This window comes from Symphodus melops, assembly GCF_947650265.1.
Source record: "Symphodus melops genome assembly, chromosome: 6".
NCBI classification, from domain to species: Eukaryota; Metazoa; Chordata; class Actinopteri; order Labriformes; family Labridae; genus Symphodus; species Symphodus melops.
In genome coordinates this window covers 2208972-2226471 of record NC_136696.1, presented here as the reverse complement: position 1 = coordinate 2226471, position 17500 = coordinate 2208972, and the positions used below count along the sequence as shown (strand labels likewise).

The 17500-nt window shown below is 47.3% G+C and overlaps 2 protein-coding genes across 6 annotated transcripts in view; both read left to right on the top strand.

Annotated features, from left to right (window-relative positions):
- The window catches only part of bicd1a (bicaudal D homolog 1a), a 40330-nt gene extending 28109 nt beyond the window's left edge, over positions 1 to 12221 (top strand). Inside the window, exons 4-10 of one of the 5 annotated variants that reach the window (XM_079346015.1) lie at positions 1300 to 1785; positions 4504 to 4884; positions 5004 to 5762; positions 5850 to 6001; positions 6179 to 6389; positions 9706 to 9791; positions 11575 to 12221. In XM_079346015.1, coding sequence (XP_079202141.1) covers positions 1300 to 1785; positions 4504 to 4884; positions 5004 to 5762; positions 5850 to 6001; positions 6179 to 6389; positions 9706 to 9791; positions 11575 to 11683 — 2184 coding nt within the window. In that variant the 3' untranslated portion in view covers positions 11684 to 12221. Of the gene's footprint in view, positions 1 to 1299; positions 1786 to 4503; positions 4885 to 5000; positions 5763 to 5849; positions 6002 to 6178; positions 6390 to 9705; positions 9792 to 11574 lie in introns of all 5 variants that reach the window. The other 4 variants (XM_079346014.1, XM_079346017.1, XM_079346016.1 and 1 more) reach the window with 4 other exon arrangements.
- A 2568-nt stretch (positions 12222 to 14789) lies between these two features.
- fgd4a (FYVE, RhoGEF and PH domain containing 4a) overlaps positions 14790 to 17500 on the top strand; it is a 35856-nt gene continuing 33145 nt past the window's right edge. Inside the window, exon 1 of the mRNA XM_079346019.1 lies at positions 14790 to 14952. Coding sequence (XP_079202145.1) covers positions 14853 to 14952 — 100 coding nt within the window. The 5' untranslated portion in view covers positions 14790 to 14852. The remainder of the gene's footprint in view (positions 14953 to 17500) is intronic.

The following is a 17500-nucleotide window of genomic DNA, read 5'->3' as shown; positions in this document are numbered from 1 at the left end:
TGGTTCCCTGATCTTCCACCAGGCGTCACATGAGCCTCCGTCTTCTTCTTATCTTTAATCTCCTGTGGACAAACGTTCAGAACGAGCACGTATGTTAAAACTCTTCACACGACAGGTTCGCCCAATCTATCGTGGTTACATTTCCTCGGCCAATCAAACGCTTGATAAGCGGAGTGGAAGTCAGATGTGAAAACGCCAATAAGTTAAACACAGAAGAAGAACGCAGTAAAAAAGGATCAACAAGAAAGAGTCCTAAAACCAGGAAGTGAGTTAGCATGTTAGCTCGATGGGTTCCTAACTCTAAAAGTCAATGTGGATTTTGAATGTGTTTGTGTTTAGACGCCTGAAATAAGATCTGTGGTTAACACAAGCTGAAGAGATGATGACGTTTTGTTAGACGAGATAAACTACGTTAGCTAAGACGCCCACTTGTGAATTTGAAAGTTTTTACGCGAACTTTAAACGGCGGTTGCTAACGAGTAGCTAACTGAAACTACAGTGGTTGTCATGGAGACATTAAACGTCGTCACATTGGGACCTCTCTCCCTAATCCTCCTTACAGTTTCTAGTCATGTGTTTTAGTGCTCCTGTAAATATTAGGTTAATAAACCAGTCATTAAGCTAACGTTACGTTAGCTTGTCAAAACCGCTGATTAGATCGATGAAACATAACGGTCGTGACGTCATAATAAACCGATCACAGTGTAGACTGCAGTGCGTCTAGCTCCGCCCCTTTAGTGTGCGACCAGTAGCAAGATGGATGGATGGATGGATAGATAGATAGATAGATAGATAGATAGATAGATAGATAGATAGATAGATAGATAGATAGATAGATAGATAGATACTTTATTGATCCCGAGGGAAATTCAAGAAATTAAAAAAAGTAAGATGGTGCAGATTTGTTATTTTGACCGTGGAAATGTTGATAAAAGAGTTAAATGAGTACGGTACCGATCCGAACTGAAGCGGGTCACTTGGCATAAACAGTTTGAGTGACAGGTTTATAAAGCCGTGTTTAATGTCTCCAGCTGCTTCAAATTACCAACGAATGTTTGGATGAATGATCATATCTTCAGATATAGTTAGAAATAAAACAGCACGTTGTTGTTTTGTAAATCTAAATGTAGCGTCGTGTTTATGTAGCTCACATGTCACCTGGATTCTTGTGTTTCCAGCAGTCCGTCTGTCCTGACCAGAGGATTTTTCCCCGTCCTTGACTAAAAAAATATCCGGATTGAAAATGTTCTCTGGATTAGATTTAATAAAGTTGACTGATTTCTTTCTGCCTCTCGTTAGGTGGAGTACGAGGGGCTGAAACATGAGATCAAGGTTCTAGAGGAGGAGACGGTTCTCCTCAACAGCCAGCTGGAGGACGCGTTACGTCTGAAGGACATCTCTGAGGGTCAGCTGGAGGAGGCTCTGGACGCCCTGAAGAGCGAGCGTGAGCAGAAGAACAACCTGAGGAAGGAGCTGGCCCACCACATCAGCCTGAGCGACAGCGTGTACGGGGCCGGGGCCCATCTGGCGCTCACTGTCACCGGGGTCGAAGGCCTCAAGTTCCCGGAGGAGACAAACGGAACCAGTGGCTCCAACGGCAGCGCCATCCCCACCGCCAATGGCAACAATGAGGACAGCAACCGCCGCAACGGCCATCTCCACGCCGCCAAGATGAACGGGGAGTTTCGATCGGGCAGGAAAGGAGAAGGCCTGCATCCGGTGCCGGACCTGTTCAGTGAGCTCAACCTGTCGGAGATGCAGAAGCTCAAACAGCAGCTGCTGCAGGTGGGTCAGTCAGATAACCTGTAATAACCCCGGGCCGCTCTTCATGTCCGACTCTGTCTTTAAAAGTCTTGTAAAGGTCAGCGGTGAACGCCACATTAAACCAGGAAGTCGTTCTAAAAGTCAAGCTTTGATTTATCACCGTGAAATGACTCTGATGGGGAAGACTTTAAAACCTGCTCCAGAAAGGTTTTACCTTTAAAATGTACGACATCCACGAAACGTGTGAGAGAGAATCCAATTATGGATTCTTGACCGGTCGGGATTTAAAATCGGGAGTGAGGCCGAAACAAAGCCGAGTAAGAAACCTTTCAGACCGACTTTGAGTGCTACAACACTAAACGTTTTTATGAATCAGGAGCTGTGTGTTTAGGTCACAACGTGCTGCGACACCAGGAGAGTAAAAGAGACCTGTGATCCTCATCTCCAGTCTCAGAGAGGACTTCTGTCTCTCTTTAAGACACCTGACGATAAACCTCTTTTAAAGAGGACTTCAGTAGTTTGTAATAAGTAGAGACTCTTCCCTTCCTGCATCAGAAGTCACTCATTTTAAACGTGTGTTGTATATCAGTCTTCAAGGCCCGGTCAGTCTACGAGGGTGACTTATTGAAAGGAAGCGATGTCTGAGAGCGCTGATGATGATGCTGCAGAAAAGTTTGTGTCCCAGGTCGACCTTCAGCTGTCCGTCCTGCTGCAGGTCGACCTTCAGCTGTCCGTCCTGCTGCAGGTCGACCTTCAGCTGTCCGTCCTGCTGCAGGTCGACCTTCAGCTGTCCGTCCTGCTGCAGGTCGACCTTCAGCTGTCCGTCCTGCTGCAGGTCGACCACGTGCGGCGTGCTGCACGTCACTTCCTTCATGCAGGCAGGAGAGCAGCACGCCTGCACGCCGACGTGAACATTATGTCAGCGTTTAGCAGACGATCTGCTGGAGCGACAGGACGGGGGGGGGGACGGGGGGGATGGGGGTCTTGATAAAGAAGGAGAAGTCCTGCGGTCGTCGTGGAACAGGCCGTGCGTGTTGCACAGGCAGCACTGTCAGGATGATTAGTGTCTGCAGCCTTCTCCTGTTCTCACTGTAGAGAGGAGAGAACGCAGACTGACTTCACAATATCAACCTGTGTCACACTCATCATCACGCTGCAACACGCAGCCCAGAAAATTATTTCAAGATATATAAGACGATCCCAGCTGTGATTGGACGAGAGGCGGGGTTACACCCTGACTGAATATAACATGAATATGACATGTCTTATTACTTATTAATCAGGCAGGATCTTTTATGTTTTAAGTGTTAAAATTCAGAATGGTCACGTGACTGTAGCTGGTTATAAATCATTATTACTGCACGTGAGACGCGTTTAATAACACGAAGACAGATGACGTTCACGCTAAATCTCGTTAAGTCATTACTGAGTTTTCTTTCCCTCCTCGGGGGAAATAAGAATTAGATTAGCAGGAGCTAAATTAGCGGCGTGCCTCTCTCTGTGCAAACACACTGATCCGTCCGCTCTCTGCAGCTGATTGCTCGGGGACTGATGTGGAGGCCGGAGGCAGTTAAACTCTTTTCAATCTATCTGGTGTTTTTCCAAAGGAGCAGCGTCCTTTAAGGGTGAATTCACAACTTACTTGTTTGGTTCGCTTGAAACGAACTAAAACCCTGGTGCGGACCTTTTGCGTCGGTGTGAATACAAACCATCGAACTCAGGTTGTTTGGTACGAAATTAATACTATAAACAAAATCTGTGCTTCTATTTGGCCCGCCCCCAATGCCCAGACAGTAGACACCTTGTTTTAAAGATAGTGAAGACATGGTGTGTGATGAGTATGATATTAAGGATTAGAGTGATAAGGCACTGTTCCGGCTACACCACAACATCTGAATTAAAATGATATGTCAACTTAATAAAGCTTGGAAAGGTAACTAGAGGTGGAATAACTTAAAAAGTTAGAGACCCAGTCGAAGAGGTGGTCTCGGTTCCCTGGTGCGGTTCGTTTGAGGTGTGAAAGCAACCAGACCTCAGTCCGACCCAGCTCTAAAAATCTTACAGCTTTTTGGACATAACAGGCTCCCGTAGCTGCGCGCATAAAGGGAGATAATTGTTTGGTTAGCAGCACAGTGTTCTTGTTTGTTTGCCTCCTTCTGTGATAAAAGACGCGGAGGTAATCTTTAGTCAATCTTTCAGACACTTTCACTGGTGTTTCATCTCTCTGTTCTTTTATTATCCAAAACATTTAAATCACACAGACTATGAACAGAACAGCAGCAGTCTGATCCTCCTCCTCTCCCCTGCGCCACATACGTCATTTATAACCTCGGCCACATTCATCATAACACCGATTGATTGCCCACACATAGATCTACATTTTTTACACAATAAATATTTTCGTACCTGAACTTAATGGATGAAATTGTTGCTAAAATGTTGAATACAAGGACAGCGAGTGCAGCATGCAAGTTCTCCATGATTGTTTCTTTTCATCTTGTGATTTACGGCTTTACCCGCCCTAAACCTTTTTATCCAATGAGTGAACGACCTTTGCACACATGGTTTGTTTTATGACTTCAGGGCCTCTTGTGAAAAGAAACCGCACCAAACCAAAAAAGAAACCGCTGAAGTGTTTGATTTTACAAACATCGATCATGAAGCGCGTTCAGCTACGTCTGAATATTCGCTCTTTCTGTTGTTGTGGTGAAACGCCTCACACTGGGTGTCGTCCTGCAGGTGGAGTGTGAAAAGGCGGCGCTGCTCATGAACCTGCAGGAGTCTCAGACGCAGCTGCAGCACACGCAGGGCGCCCTGAGCGAGCAGAGCGAGCGAGTGCACCGCCTCACGGAGCGCGTCAACACCATGAAGTGTCTGAACGGCGACAAGGAGCTGGAGGACCCGCAGGAGAGCGAGAAGCCCGACGGCGGCTCCATGTCGCCACCGACCAACGGTCACCACGACCCCGACATCCACGGGTTCGAGATCCTGGAGTGTAAGTACAAGGTGGCGGTGACGGAGGTGATCGACCTGAAGGCGGAGCTTAAAGTCCTGAAGGAGAAGTACAACCAGGCCGTGGAGGGGCAGGGAGACGACCGGGTCCACGCTCTGACCGAGCAGGTGAGTCGCCCTCGCACGCCGCCGCACGCCGCCGCATTCCCCTGCAGCGTCACCCGAAGCTAAAATCTTTTTTCCATTTCTTTGATGTTGCAAATCTTGAACTTGTGTCTTCCAAGCAGGTGACTCATGTGGAGCGCAGTTATCGGGAGAGCCGGGAGCGGGTGGCGAGCCTGGAGGCGGAGCTGCGAGCAGCCACCAGCACGTCCACGGAGAGTCAGGGCATGCTGAACGCGGCGCAGGACGAGCTGGTCACCTTCAGCGAGGAGCTGGCTCAGCTTTATCACCACGTCTGTCTGTGCAACAACGAGACGCCGAACCGCGTCATGCTGGACTACTACCGGCAGAGCCGCGTCACGCGCAGCGGCAGCCTGAAGGGCTCCGACGACCCGCGAGCGCTGCTCTCGCCTCGCCTGGCGCGTCGTCTGGCGGCAGCGGCGGCGGCCTGCTCCTCCGACTCGCCGCGCAGCCCCATGGACTCGCCCTCCAAAGACGGCCATCACAGCGAGACGTCGACGCACGCGGCCGACTCTTCGTCCTGCCACAGCAGCCCAACGCGCAACCCGCCGGGCTCGCCATCCATCAGCGTCTCCCCCTGCCCGTCTCCAGGGCCCTCGGAGGGCGGCGGAGACCTGCGCAAGGAGCCGATGAACATCTACAACCTGAACGCCATCATCAGGGACCAGATCAAACACCTGCAGAGGGCGGTGGACCGCTCGCTGCAGCTGTCCAGGCAGAGGGCGGCGGCCAGGGAGCTGGCGCCGATGCTCGACAAGGACAAAGAGCTGTGCATGGAGGAGATCCTCAAACTCAAGTCCTTACTCAGCACCAAGAGGGAGCAGATCGCCACGCTGCGGCTGGTGCTGAAGGCCAACAAACAGGTGTGACCGAGGCTTCTGATTGGCTCTCACTTTGTCTTTCCCGCGTGTTAAGATCAGTCGATGAAACGTCTCTGTCCTCATTCGCAGACGGCCGAGGTCGCTCTGGCGAACTTGAAGAGTAAGTATGAGAACGAAAAGGCGATGGTGACGGAGACCATGATGAAGCTGAGGAACGAGCTGAAGGCTCTGAAAGAAGACGCCGCCACCTTCTCGTCCCTCAGGGCCATGTTCGCCACGAGGTGACGTAACCGTTCACACATCCCGCTTCTCAATCCTCCTCCGCTCTGCAGCCGCCGACGCTTCACCGTATCACTCGTTTTTCCGATTTGAACCTTTAAATGGATTCTTTGCATATTGACCTCCTTAAAAACAGAAAGCGTGTGTGACCGTCCTCGTCTCTCTCTCTCTCCCTGCAGATGTGACGAGTATGTCACACAGCTGGACGAGATGCAGAGGCAGCTGGCGGCGGCAGAGGACGAGAAAAAGACGTTGAACTCCCTCCTCCGCATGGCCATCCAGCAGAAACTGGCCCTGACCCAACGGCTGGAAGATCTGGAGTTTGACCACGAGCAGACCTACCGAGGCCGCGGCGCTAAAGTGGCCAAGATTAAAAGCAGCCCGCCCAAAGTAAGTCACCGAGGCGCCTTCACGGCGCCCTCCAGCCCCACCCGGCTCCACGCCCCCTCCATTCTCATCCCCCTCACCTCCAACCACTCCCCGACTGTCCGGAGTCCTCCGTCCGCGTCTTTGTGGACTCTGGACTCGCTTCCTGAATCCATCCAGGCTTCCGCTTCGACGCGGTTTAACGTCAGTTACCCAAATTTGTCCATCGAGACGCCGCCCTTCATGAGAGACCGCGAGAGTCTAACGGTAAAGTTCAGACGACTGAGACGAGACCAAGGTCACATCCCCCGGTCTAACAGCACCTGTAGATCTGCCTCAGTGTCTCCCCACCGCCGACCAAAGCGCTAATCCGTCACTCATCATCAATATTTACTCTGTGCACAATCCCTAAAAGCCTCAGGACGGCGTGGACGGCGTGGACGGAGAGAGGAGGTCGACTGGTTTGAACAGGAAGTCTCCAGGGTCTGCACTAGTTCAACATGTCTGGTCACACAAAGCTGGTTATCGACCTGACAAATCAACCCAGACTTTCTCTGAGCATGCTCACATTAAAAAGGGGCGGAGCTAACTTTATATGACCTGTCTCTATGATTGTCTCTCGACATATTTAACCACTGCAAACTAAAAACACGCCGCTGCCGAGAACGTGCAGGAAGAGCGGTGCGAAAAAGAGAAATCATAAAGACTGCGGCTTCTTCCCTGACAGTGAATATTTCAGCCGTAAAATAAAATGTGCAAAGGAAAATAATTAAAATTGATAAGTAAGCTGATTAAATCCTGACATCACAACGACGAGGCTCCGGCCCTTTATCAGTGCTTATAAGTGTTTTCAGGTCTCCGCCCCCCCCCCCCCTGATCTGATTGGTCATCCCAGCTCTGAAGTGAATCAGCTCCATCGCACTGAAAACTCACAGATCACCCTGAAGTCTATTCATAGGTAGGTAGGGAGGCTTTATGCTCCATGGTAAACATACAGCACAGATGACATTTCAACCCGCAGTGCATTAAAAAAAAAGCACTAAAGAATAACAATAAACAAACAAATAGCAATAAAAAAAAATAGAAATACTATAAAAAGACAAATTCTTTGCAGCAAAACTTCACTGAACACGTTTGAGACAGACAAATAAGGAACGACAGGGCACTTGTGTTTATTGCACCAGGGAAGCAGTATGTAGATAAATTAAAGCTGAACAGTATAAACAGAACACAGATTAAGTTAAAGTCAGGTCGTGCATCGTAAGTGCAAAAGCTTCAGATCCTGCTCTCGGTGTTAAACGCCGACAGGAGGAAGGTGGCGCCCACGGCGTCTCCCTGCGGGCCTTTTTGTTATTCTCAAGTTTTTTGTCACAGTTGGACGACTTCCCTCGTTAATACGTCTGAAAGGAAAAACACTGAAAAACAAAAACATGGCTGCAGCTTTTTCTACAGAATGCTAACAGCGCCTCCCTGTGGCAGACTCTGGGAATTACATCTTACATTTGACTCAATTGCATTAAATCTATTTCTTCGTTAAATCGACTCCTCTACTGTTAATATTTTATAGACTATTCGCTTTCTAATATTTCTGCTATTGTTCGTCCAGTTCATCTGTGCACGCCTCATTCTGCCACCTGAAGTAACGTCAGGAAGTCTTTAACGTGTCCGTCAGAGTCGTCTCGAGACCCGTCCGACCTCCTCTCTCTCTCTCTCTTTTTTTTTTGTACTTCTCTTCTGAGCCCACATGACAAATCAAGGTCCAAACTCTCGCATTGTTCCCTTTTCCCCACTAGATGGCAGCGTCTGACATTTCCATTCCCTTCTCCTCTCGTGGAGATCAGTTTGATCCCCTTCTCTCTCTCGTCCTACCTCAGATAACTAAAAGGAGCTTAAAGTAAATCTAAAGACTGTGTCCACCATCGGATTGTTCAGTCTCAGCTCCTCTCTGTCTGTTTCTTCTCTTTTTTTTTTGTGTGCAGAACAAATCAATGCAACATTGGATTTGACGATGTCTTTGTGTGTTTGTGTGTACATTGTGTCCATGTATCTGTCTCCATGTGTTTTAAACCTCCAGTGTTGGTTGTCCAGCTGTGCAGAGTCTGGTCCTGTCAGAGGAAGCAGGCTTACAATATTAGTAACGTTCAAACTTTAAAGCATCTGCTGTAATCAAACAAGCGGTGGAATGAGTTCTCAAAGACTCAACATTTAAGATATGTCCTGAATTAAACTGTAAAAATGACTTTACGATATCGTCAGACAACAATGCAGCAGCCAGTATGTCCTCCTTCTAACTTTAGATTCTGCTCCTGAATGCTCTGGATCTGATTGGACCAGAGAAGGTAGGCGGGGCTTTGAAGGCCGTTTTGGACGCCCCTGGGTTTGCCAGATATGAGAGCAGTTATCAGGTGAACAGGTGTTGCAGCGATGGAAGCGGGCAGTGGAACTGCTTCAGATAGAAGTGATTGTACCCGAGCTAAAAAGCCTCTGCATGTTTCTAATAAGCTCCAGCAGCAGAAAGCTGCTCAAACTAGGATCAATGTTGGAGATGAAACATGGAGAGAGGTTAGAACGCAGAAAGCTTTACAGACCCATGCAGAGCTGGCTAAACACTGAAGCTACAGTGTCCACCACATGCAGAGCTGGCTAAACACTGAAGCTACAGTGTGCACCACATGCAGAGCTGGCTAAACACTGAAGCTACAGTGTTCACCACATGCAGAGCTGGCTAAACACTGAAGCTACAGTGTCCACCACATGCAGAGCTGGCTAAACACTGAAGCTACAGTGTGCACCACATGCAGAGCTGGCTAAACACTGAAGCTACAGTGTCCACCACATGCAGAGCTGGCTAAACACTGAAGCTACAGTGTCCACCACATGCTAATCTGTGTGAGCATCCACTCTAGAGAGGAGGGGGCGGAGCCAGACAGCTCTCTGTGATGATTAGAGTTTAGACTGCAGTACTCATTTTAAACACGAGGGGGCAGAGTTACATACTGCTCCTTTAACATTGTACTCAGGTGTTTAACTTCCTGCTGATTCTTGTGTTTATATTTCCCCGGCTGCACTGGGTCGCACACGTTCTGTGTAGGTTGAGCCTTAGCCTAGCTTGAACGTACTTGTGGTTTCTAATTCAGGACTGAGTTTACACACGACCAACATTTCAGGTGTGGCACCAGCTGACGAACAGGCAAGTGTAAGACTGGAGCTGTAATTTCAATTTAAATCATTATTAGTGTCTTTGTCCCTGACAAGGCCTCCTCCTGTTTGTCCTCCTTGTTGTCTGTCTTCTTGTCTAACCCTGAGTGTCACCACTCTGTATATCTGTCTAATTTATCAGTTTCTTGTAGATTGTCAGCAGCCTGCTGCCTCAGTATCGTCACTCTCCCCACAACTAAGGCGAGGGAGAGCCTCCCGAGCCCGCAGGTAACGAGCTGTAGAAGAAGTAGGAGGCTCATTTACATCCATCTATCTATCTATCTATCCAGTTGCACGCAGACTTCTCACATCTTTTTATGATAAAAAAAATGTAAAAATGATAAAAATATTAATCATAGTTTTATTCACCTTCATCTATCTAATACAAACGCTTAGCATGCATAAGTTTTAACGCTTTGTTAAAGGTCACATATTAGGCAAAGTACTTTTCTAATTCTAACATGTGAATCTAGTCCGTTTGGAGATTTTCCCTTCATGACATCACAAAGGGCAGTAGCCCCTCCCCCAGGTGGGTGACACTCCCACAGCTCGGTGTTTGTTCTGCCCTCTGAGTCTGCCTTCTCACCGTAAACAATAGGACATGGAGCCAGAAAGCAGCGAGTACACCCGAGCCCTTCCAGAGAGGGGGCGTGGCCAGACACGGCTCATTTACATATTTAAAGCTACAGACACAGAAACAGCCTGTTCTGAGCAGGGCTGAAATAGAGGGGTTTATAGACATGATCAAATACAGGATCAGAGTGGATTTACAACAACACACTTCACACACATGTTGTGGAGCTCTAAAACCTTATTGAACTGGCTGAAAAGGAGGAAAATATGTGACCTTTAAACTAGTATTGAACTGGTTATGGCAGAAACACTTGTTTTGCACCTCTCACTATTTGAGGAAATAGAGTTGTTGTTTTTTACTTTGCATGTAAAGTCATGTTTCACAAAGAAGCTTCTATGACAATTCTTATTATATAATGTAAATATCTTGTGTTTAACTTAGCTGAGTTTGCCTGTTCAAACAATAGACCTTATACGTGACAAACATAAAGACGTGAGTATCTGTGACTGCGGTAGATAAAGAATGCTTCTACATTAAGCATCATTTCTTATGAAGAAGTTCAGTACTAACTCAGCATCCAGTCACTCTACTCATATTCATACTGGGCAATGAGTTGACATCTTTGAAAACTGCTGACAGATCTGAGACCATGTTTTGGTTTAGTTATGTGTCTCTTAACCGTCCTCGCCAACCCTCTGTTTGTAATATTCCTCACCAAATACTTTGTCTGGAAGTACGATAACAACCCTTTCCTTTGTATCTGGCATGATTTAAAGGGTTAGCATGTTTGGGAAATATTTCTGCTGTCTTGAGAAGATGTGAGATGAGAATAAAACCACTCTCATGTTTCAGCTATCATGTTAGCTTAGCATTAAACCTGGATCTGTCTACACACACCTTTAAATGTTTACATCTTAATAAGAGTCTGATTCACAAGACTGAGCTGCATTTCTACCCGCTAAAGCTGTGCAAACCACCTTGTCTGATTCACAAACAACAGCGCTAACAGCTAGCACTAAAAGTATCTGTGCTGTCATCTTTGTAAGTGACGTGATGCACAACCTTCCCAGTGATCAGGAAGACAACCCACCTCTTTACTGTTGTTGCAGGGAGTTACACTAAATTACCTCCTTTCACCTTCTTTTATAAAGCTAGGCTATCGCCCGCTGTGCTAAGCTAAGCTAACCGGCTTCTTGCTAAGTGCAAAACTTTATATTTCACCTCCAAACATGAGTGTCTTATTTTAACTGTGTGAAAGATAAAGAATTGGAATATTTCCTAAAACTAGCTTCCCTTTAAGGAACACCATGTCAGGATTATGTTAAATGTGGAGTTTTGGTTTGTAGACTTTATTCCCCCCCTGAATTGTTTCGATCTTCTGCAGCTTTAAGCTAAATGGTCTTTGTCCTCTCTCCTGTCTTTTTTGCATTCTTGCAGTCTTAAATTATTGGCAGACCACGCAGTCCTGTCGAGCAGAAGCAGCCTTCTCTCCCCCTGCGACCCTCGTTACTGTCTCACCCAGCAGCCCCAGCCCCCCGACACCTAGCCACCCCGCTCCAGCCCGGGTCCTGGTCCCAGCCCGGGTCCTGGTCCCAACCTGGTAGGACTCTACAGAGACACCACCCCGCTCCAGCCCGGGTCCTGGTCCCAGCCTGGTCGTACTCTACAGAGACACAAACGCTGGTGGAACTTCCAGCCTTTCAATCCAACCTGGTGCTTACTGGTCTCTGTGATCCCTCCCCCCTCCTCCCCGCCTCCCACGGCGCGCCTCCTGGTCACCTGGGTCGCAGAAGAAGAGCAGGACGCTCTCTTCTTCTCTGGAAAGAAAAAGACCTGCGGTGCAAACAGGTCACAGTGACAAATCAGGGGAATCTTTTCCCTCATCGTTATTAGTATTTATTAATTATTTATCTACTCTGTCGCTTATTTATGATATTCATTTGTGAATATTTTTGAGATATTTATTACAGGAATGTTTTTCTCTTTGTTGTTTGTCATTTTTAAAGATGAAAAAAAGAAGACGTTAGTTGTTAAACTGCTGTGATTACGACTTCAAGCAATCTTTTCTGCTAAAAAAACAAAAACTCACAAATCTTAATATGTTAGATTCTGCAAATATGATAATCAAAAATAACATGTATGCCAGTTTCCGGAGCAGAGTGAGTACAGTGGGTCTGACACTGGAGGTGATTTCAGCTCCCTCTCTCACCTCATTCTCGACTCTTTCTTTGAACGCTTGTGTTTTTTTATACAGAGATTTTATTTGCAAATCATGTGCTTGAAGACTATTTTATACCTCTTTATAATTTATTTATTTTATACAGCAGACTCTAGTGACATTGGTGTGTCTGTTTTTGTAGCTCGGAGCTCTTCAGCGAGACCGAGACGAGAGGCTGAGCGTGTGAGATCAGGACTAGGGCTGTTGGCCTGGTTTTTTCATTCTTTCTTTGCCTTTTTGAATTGCGCAGGTTTCAGTGAACTGACCTGTGACCTTTAGAACCCGAGCTGGAGACAGAGGCGTGCCTCTCCGAGAGTGTTGCGGTCCCTGTGAGCGGAGACGTCGTTGTAGCTCTTCCTGCAGGGACAGACGTGTCGATGAAAGGGACATTTCTCATGTCAAAGGATTCTCCTGTTTGTCATCATGTTGTCGTCGTCTCCACATGCTTCCTCCTATCAGTATGCAGTACTGTCCAAGCACAATGATGCACTATGCATTCAAGCAATACATTAGCTCCGGTTTAAGAGTGGTTTAAAATACATTTAATGAAATCTTTCAACAGTGTCTGTCCCGTTGAACCAACCAGCAGGCTGATAGGAAACATGAGTGTAACCCCCCCGACCCCTAACCTTACAGATACAGAATGTTTGGATTTGCAGAGGAGTGGAGCAAAGTCAAAGTGCTGACATGGATGTAATGTGTGACGTTTGTTGATGCATCATTAAAGTCCTTCTCTCTGGATTTAAAACCCCTCACCGTGTCTTCGATGTGAATGTTCTCCTCGCTGCAACGAACGCAAACGTCTAAGAAGACGGATCGTGTAAAGTATCGTCTGCGTCTCATCGGCGGTGGATGACGGGACTCGTTCTGTGTCTCTTTTGGAGCTACGCCTGCGGGATCTGTGCTCCTTCAAATTGTAGATTTTGCAGCTGCAGAGTGACCCTGTGGACACGGGCTCATCGGTGACTCCTCCAGTTTAAACAGTAATAATTGGTTTCAAACGTGAATAAAAGACCTGCCCTTGGATTTGTATGTGACGTTGTGTTTATGTGTCTTTCTCTGCCTCAGTGTGTTGATGAAGTCAAGAAATTCACTTCCTGCTTGCTGCCTTGGTCACCGTGATTCACTGAGTGTAAAGACGGCAACCTGCAGATGTTTTTCTTTCTTTAAAAGAGAAAGAAAAAAGACTCTCAGCTTTTGAAAACAGAATCTGAACTGTTTCCAAGCAACCCAAACACTGGACTGCGCTCTTCTCTGCTCGTCTCCATGGTTACCACTGAAGGAAGGTTTCACCCCGACATGCATGCATGCAGGGGCGTGTCCACTCTGAACTCAGGTGGCCTGAACTTTGTGAGCGCTCACAAGAATTTAATAACACACACAGTATGCTGCATCTTCTCAGCTCAGTGCTTCAATCAGTCTAAATCAAGATGGACGTCCAAAGTGGCAATTTGAATTATTTTTGAAAAAGCTTTAAAAACAAACCGCATACTGAACAGTATGAGCTGGCTGTTAAAACAGCAGAAAAAATGGATGAAGAAGATTTCACCCCCCCCCCCCCCTGGACACGCCCCCATGGACACGCCCCCTGCATGTATGCAGCACTTAAGATAATAAAAGGCCTTTTTTGTAGACTTAACGATTATTTTGAGTTAGAAACATTTTTTTCTGAAGATCACCTTCAGTTCTGTTTTCCCTGTCTTATGAACTTTATGACCCGTTGGCTACATGTTGATATCGAGGTGACAGAGTGGCATGGTGCAAAAAAAAAGAGACAGAAAACACACACACACACACACACACACACACACACACACACACACACACACACACACACACACACACACACACACATCCTGCTGTCTAAAACACGTCACATCTTCAGGCATATATTAAACCACAGCAGACACAATGTAAACCTGCACAAATACTGAGCCATGAACACATCTCTGTTCATTTAGGCCCAAACTAGAAATGAGCCAACATTAAATTATATCAAATATGTTGCTGCAGGGAAAATTTAAATATCGTTTAAAGTTAATAAATCAGGCATCTTACAAAGTTCATGTTTCTTTAAGAAATCCTCAGAAATGTGTCCGCGCGCGCGTGTGTCTGGTGTTAAATAGTAGGAGCATTGTGCTTCAGATATAATAGGGAGGTCTGCACCGTCAGTACGCGCTGGAGACGGGGGGCGGGGCTTACAGTAACACTTGTGATCAAGGTGACTTTGGATGATCTGCTCCCACCTGACGCACGTGGACAGCTGTTTACCAAACTTCGAGGTGTCTCGTTTGTGTTGTTGTTTTTTAACCTGGGCAGGTGTGTGTGTTCACACTCCTCCTCCTCCTCCTCCTCCTCCTCCTCCTCATGTGTTCGGACGGGACGCTCACCTGCACAGAGCGGACGGCCTTTCTTTCTTTCTTTCTTACTTTCTTTCTTTCTTTTTGTGAGGAGTGATTTCCGGTCACTGTGAGAAGCGTCTCACCTGAGCGGCTCGATGCTGGAGCGCTCTCTGTCCCGCAGGAGAATGGAGGGATTCCGCAGAGTCGCTTTTCGCAGGAAACAAACAAGTCTGGACACAGAGGAGCCAGAAGAAGGTAGGATGATCAGGAATGCAACCTTCATCACAGAAACACAACTTTCACAACTTCTAGAACACACTATAAACCCCTCAGGGCTTCATGAATGTCCTCTTACTCTTCTCTCTGCACTGTTTGAACCCGGCGCCTCCGACCGAGCTGGTTGGTGTATTTCCTTTAATTTCAGGTAGTTTTGCGGGTTAAACGTAAGAATGAGGCCATCACAGGCTTTAAAGTGTTTAGCAGGAGCTGGTGACTCAGTGCTGTGATTGCTGCAGGTCATGTTTTGTGTCAGGCTGGTTGGGAAAGCGTGCAGGAAGGCAGACACCTATAGCCCGTGTTTACACTCAGACTGTGCTCAGACAGGTATGAAGGTTTCTGCAGACAGGTCCCGGCCTGTTGTGTAACCATCCGCATGCCTGAGGGCACGTTTTCTTTTCCCCTTTACGGAGACTTCCGGTGAAGAGTGCAAACAGAGAGTGCCTTAAATGCACCTTCTCTGACTCACAGGTCCGTGTGCACACGCCTGATCAGAACCACTCTTTGGATCTGTCTCCAGGCCTGCAGAGGAATCAGTGCAGAGCTACATGTCAGCACTCCTGCTGCTGCCTTCAGACAGGCTTCATCTTATCTGTGCAAACAGCCAACCTGAGGACACTCACTGGATTATAAGACCTGACTATGAACTTTGCTCCTGAGTCATAGTGCCACTGTTCTGATTGGACAGAGTCCGTCAGCGGTCACGGGTAACGAGCGCTATGACAGGAAGTGAGGTTGGCGATAAGGAATACTGAGATAAGCCTCCTGGAGTCACAGTCTAGATTCATCACTACTATGTCTAAAGCGTATGCACCAACCACTAGGCCACTGCGCCCCATAAACACTTTGACCAAAGCTGTGATGAAGATAAGCAGCAGCAGAGTCCAGCCTCTCTCCCTGCACCACGAGGGAAGTCAAGAGGCCGACAACCATCTGTAGAAATCACCGGAACACCTCAAACTCATGACACGTAAATATTCAATCCACCACTGAAACCATCATCAGCCTCAAGTGGTGAAAGATCAGAGAAATATGAGTTTAGAGAGTCGGAAAGCTCAAACCGGTCGACCTCATTAAATCTCCCTTCAGAGACCTTCAGCCCGCTCCTCCAGCAGCATCATTACTGAGCTCCTCCTCCTGCTGCTGCTTACTCTCACATCACATGTGACTTATTTTATAAAAGTCAAAGCAGCAGATGAAGCAAACGAGCAGATTTGGACGTCTTCCATTTGACTGGGCTCGAGGCTGGAGCGCTTCTGATTGGCTGCCCGACCCTGCACAAAGAACAGACGCAGAACGTTGTTGTTAACTCACTTCAGGCACCTTTTTTTTTTTTTTTGGATCCTCCTGAGCAGAATGAACACTGAGTTTCATTCTCTCTTCATTTTCATGTTTGTCTATTTGTGTCCTTTTCAGAGGAAGTATTTATTCACGCATTCTGCACTTCTCTTCTCCTTTTGATCTTTACATTGAAAACATTGTGACGCTACACGCTGTAGCTGTGATTTAACGTGAAGTAAAATTAGGAACCGTTACGATGCCGCGGCCACAAAAACAAACCTGACTCCGACTGCAGGAGGATTTCAGGTCCGATTCCTCCTTGGGGAAAATCTCCGGGATGATCCCGACTCAAGGCGGCTCGAGACCGATTATCTTGATGCTTTAGAGTGAGTCATAGTGAGAGCCGATGTCATGTTGGACATCGTCACCTTGTTAGTAAAATCCTGCAGGATGTGACGTGCAATGATTTTCACGCTCGAGATGATGGCTGTGATGTCACTCGAATTTCAGAATCTTCCAGATTTTCCAACCTGCAGTGAGAGCTGGACTCAGCTCGGATGATTCAGTGTGTGAGGGGAAACTATCGAACGTGACTGCTTCATTAACGTGCGTCCACAGAGCCGGAGTGTCTCGGTAATGAACAAACGTGGAGTGACATTTATTGAGTGTTTGACGCACAGACCGCCCGTGGGTGGACGGCTGTGTCAGTAACAAAGGACGGGTTTGTTTTTGGGCGTGCACGGCGTGAATCGGAGGCCGTGTGGCGTGCTCGCCTCCTGCCACACGGATTGTTTGGCTGCTCTGATGCACAGTCACCCTGCAGTGAACCCTCTCCCTGTCCTCTGCAGGAAACAGAGCTGCTGTTGTGCAGCTGAGTTCATGATGGCTTCACACAGATCAGTGTGTGTGTGTGTGTGTGTGTGTGTGTGTGTGTGTGTGTGTGGACGGGCCGGGCTTCATGTCGATGCTTTGTGCTCGTATAAACCAGACTCAACATCGTCTGAACAGAAACATAAAAGATGGCGGCTGTCATGCGGCGCTCTTTAAACCTCCTCCGAACTCCTGAAATGAATATTCTGACAGACAAACAGCTTCCTTTACATGTCAGTTACACACATGACTGTTACACACATGACTGTTACACACATGACTGTTACACACATGTCTGTTACACACATGTCAGTTACACACATGACTGTTACACACATGTCTGTTACACACATGACTGTTACACACATGACTGTTA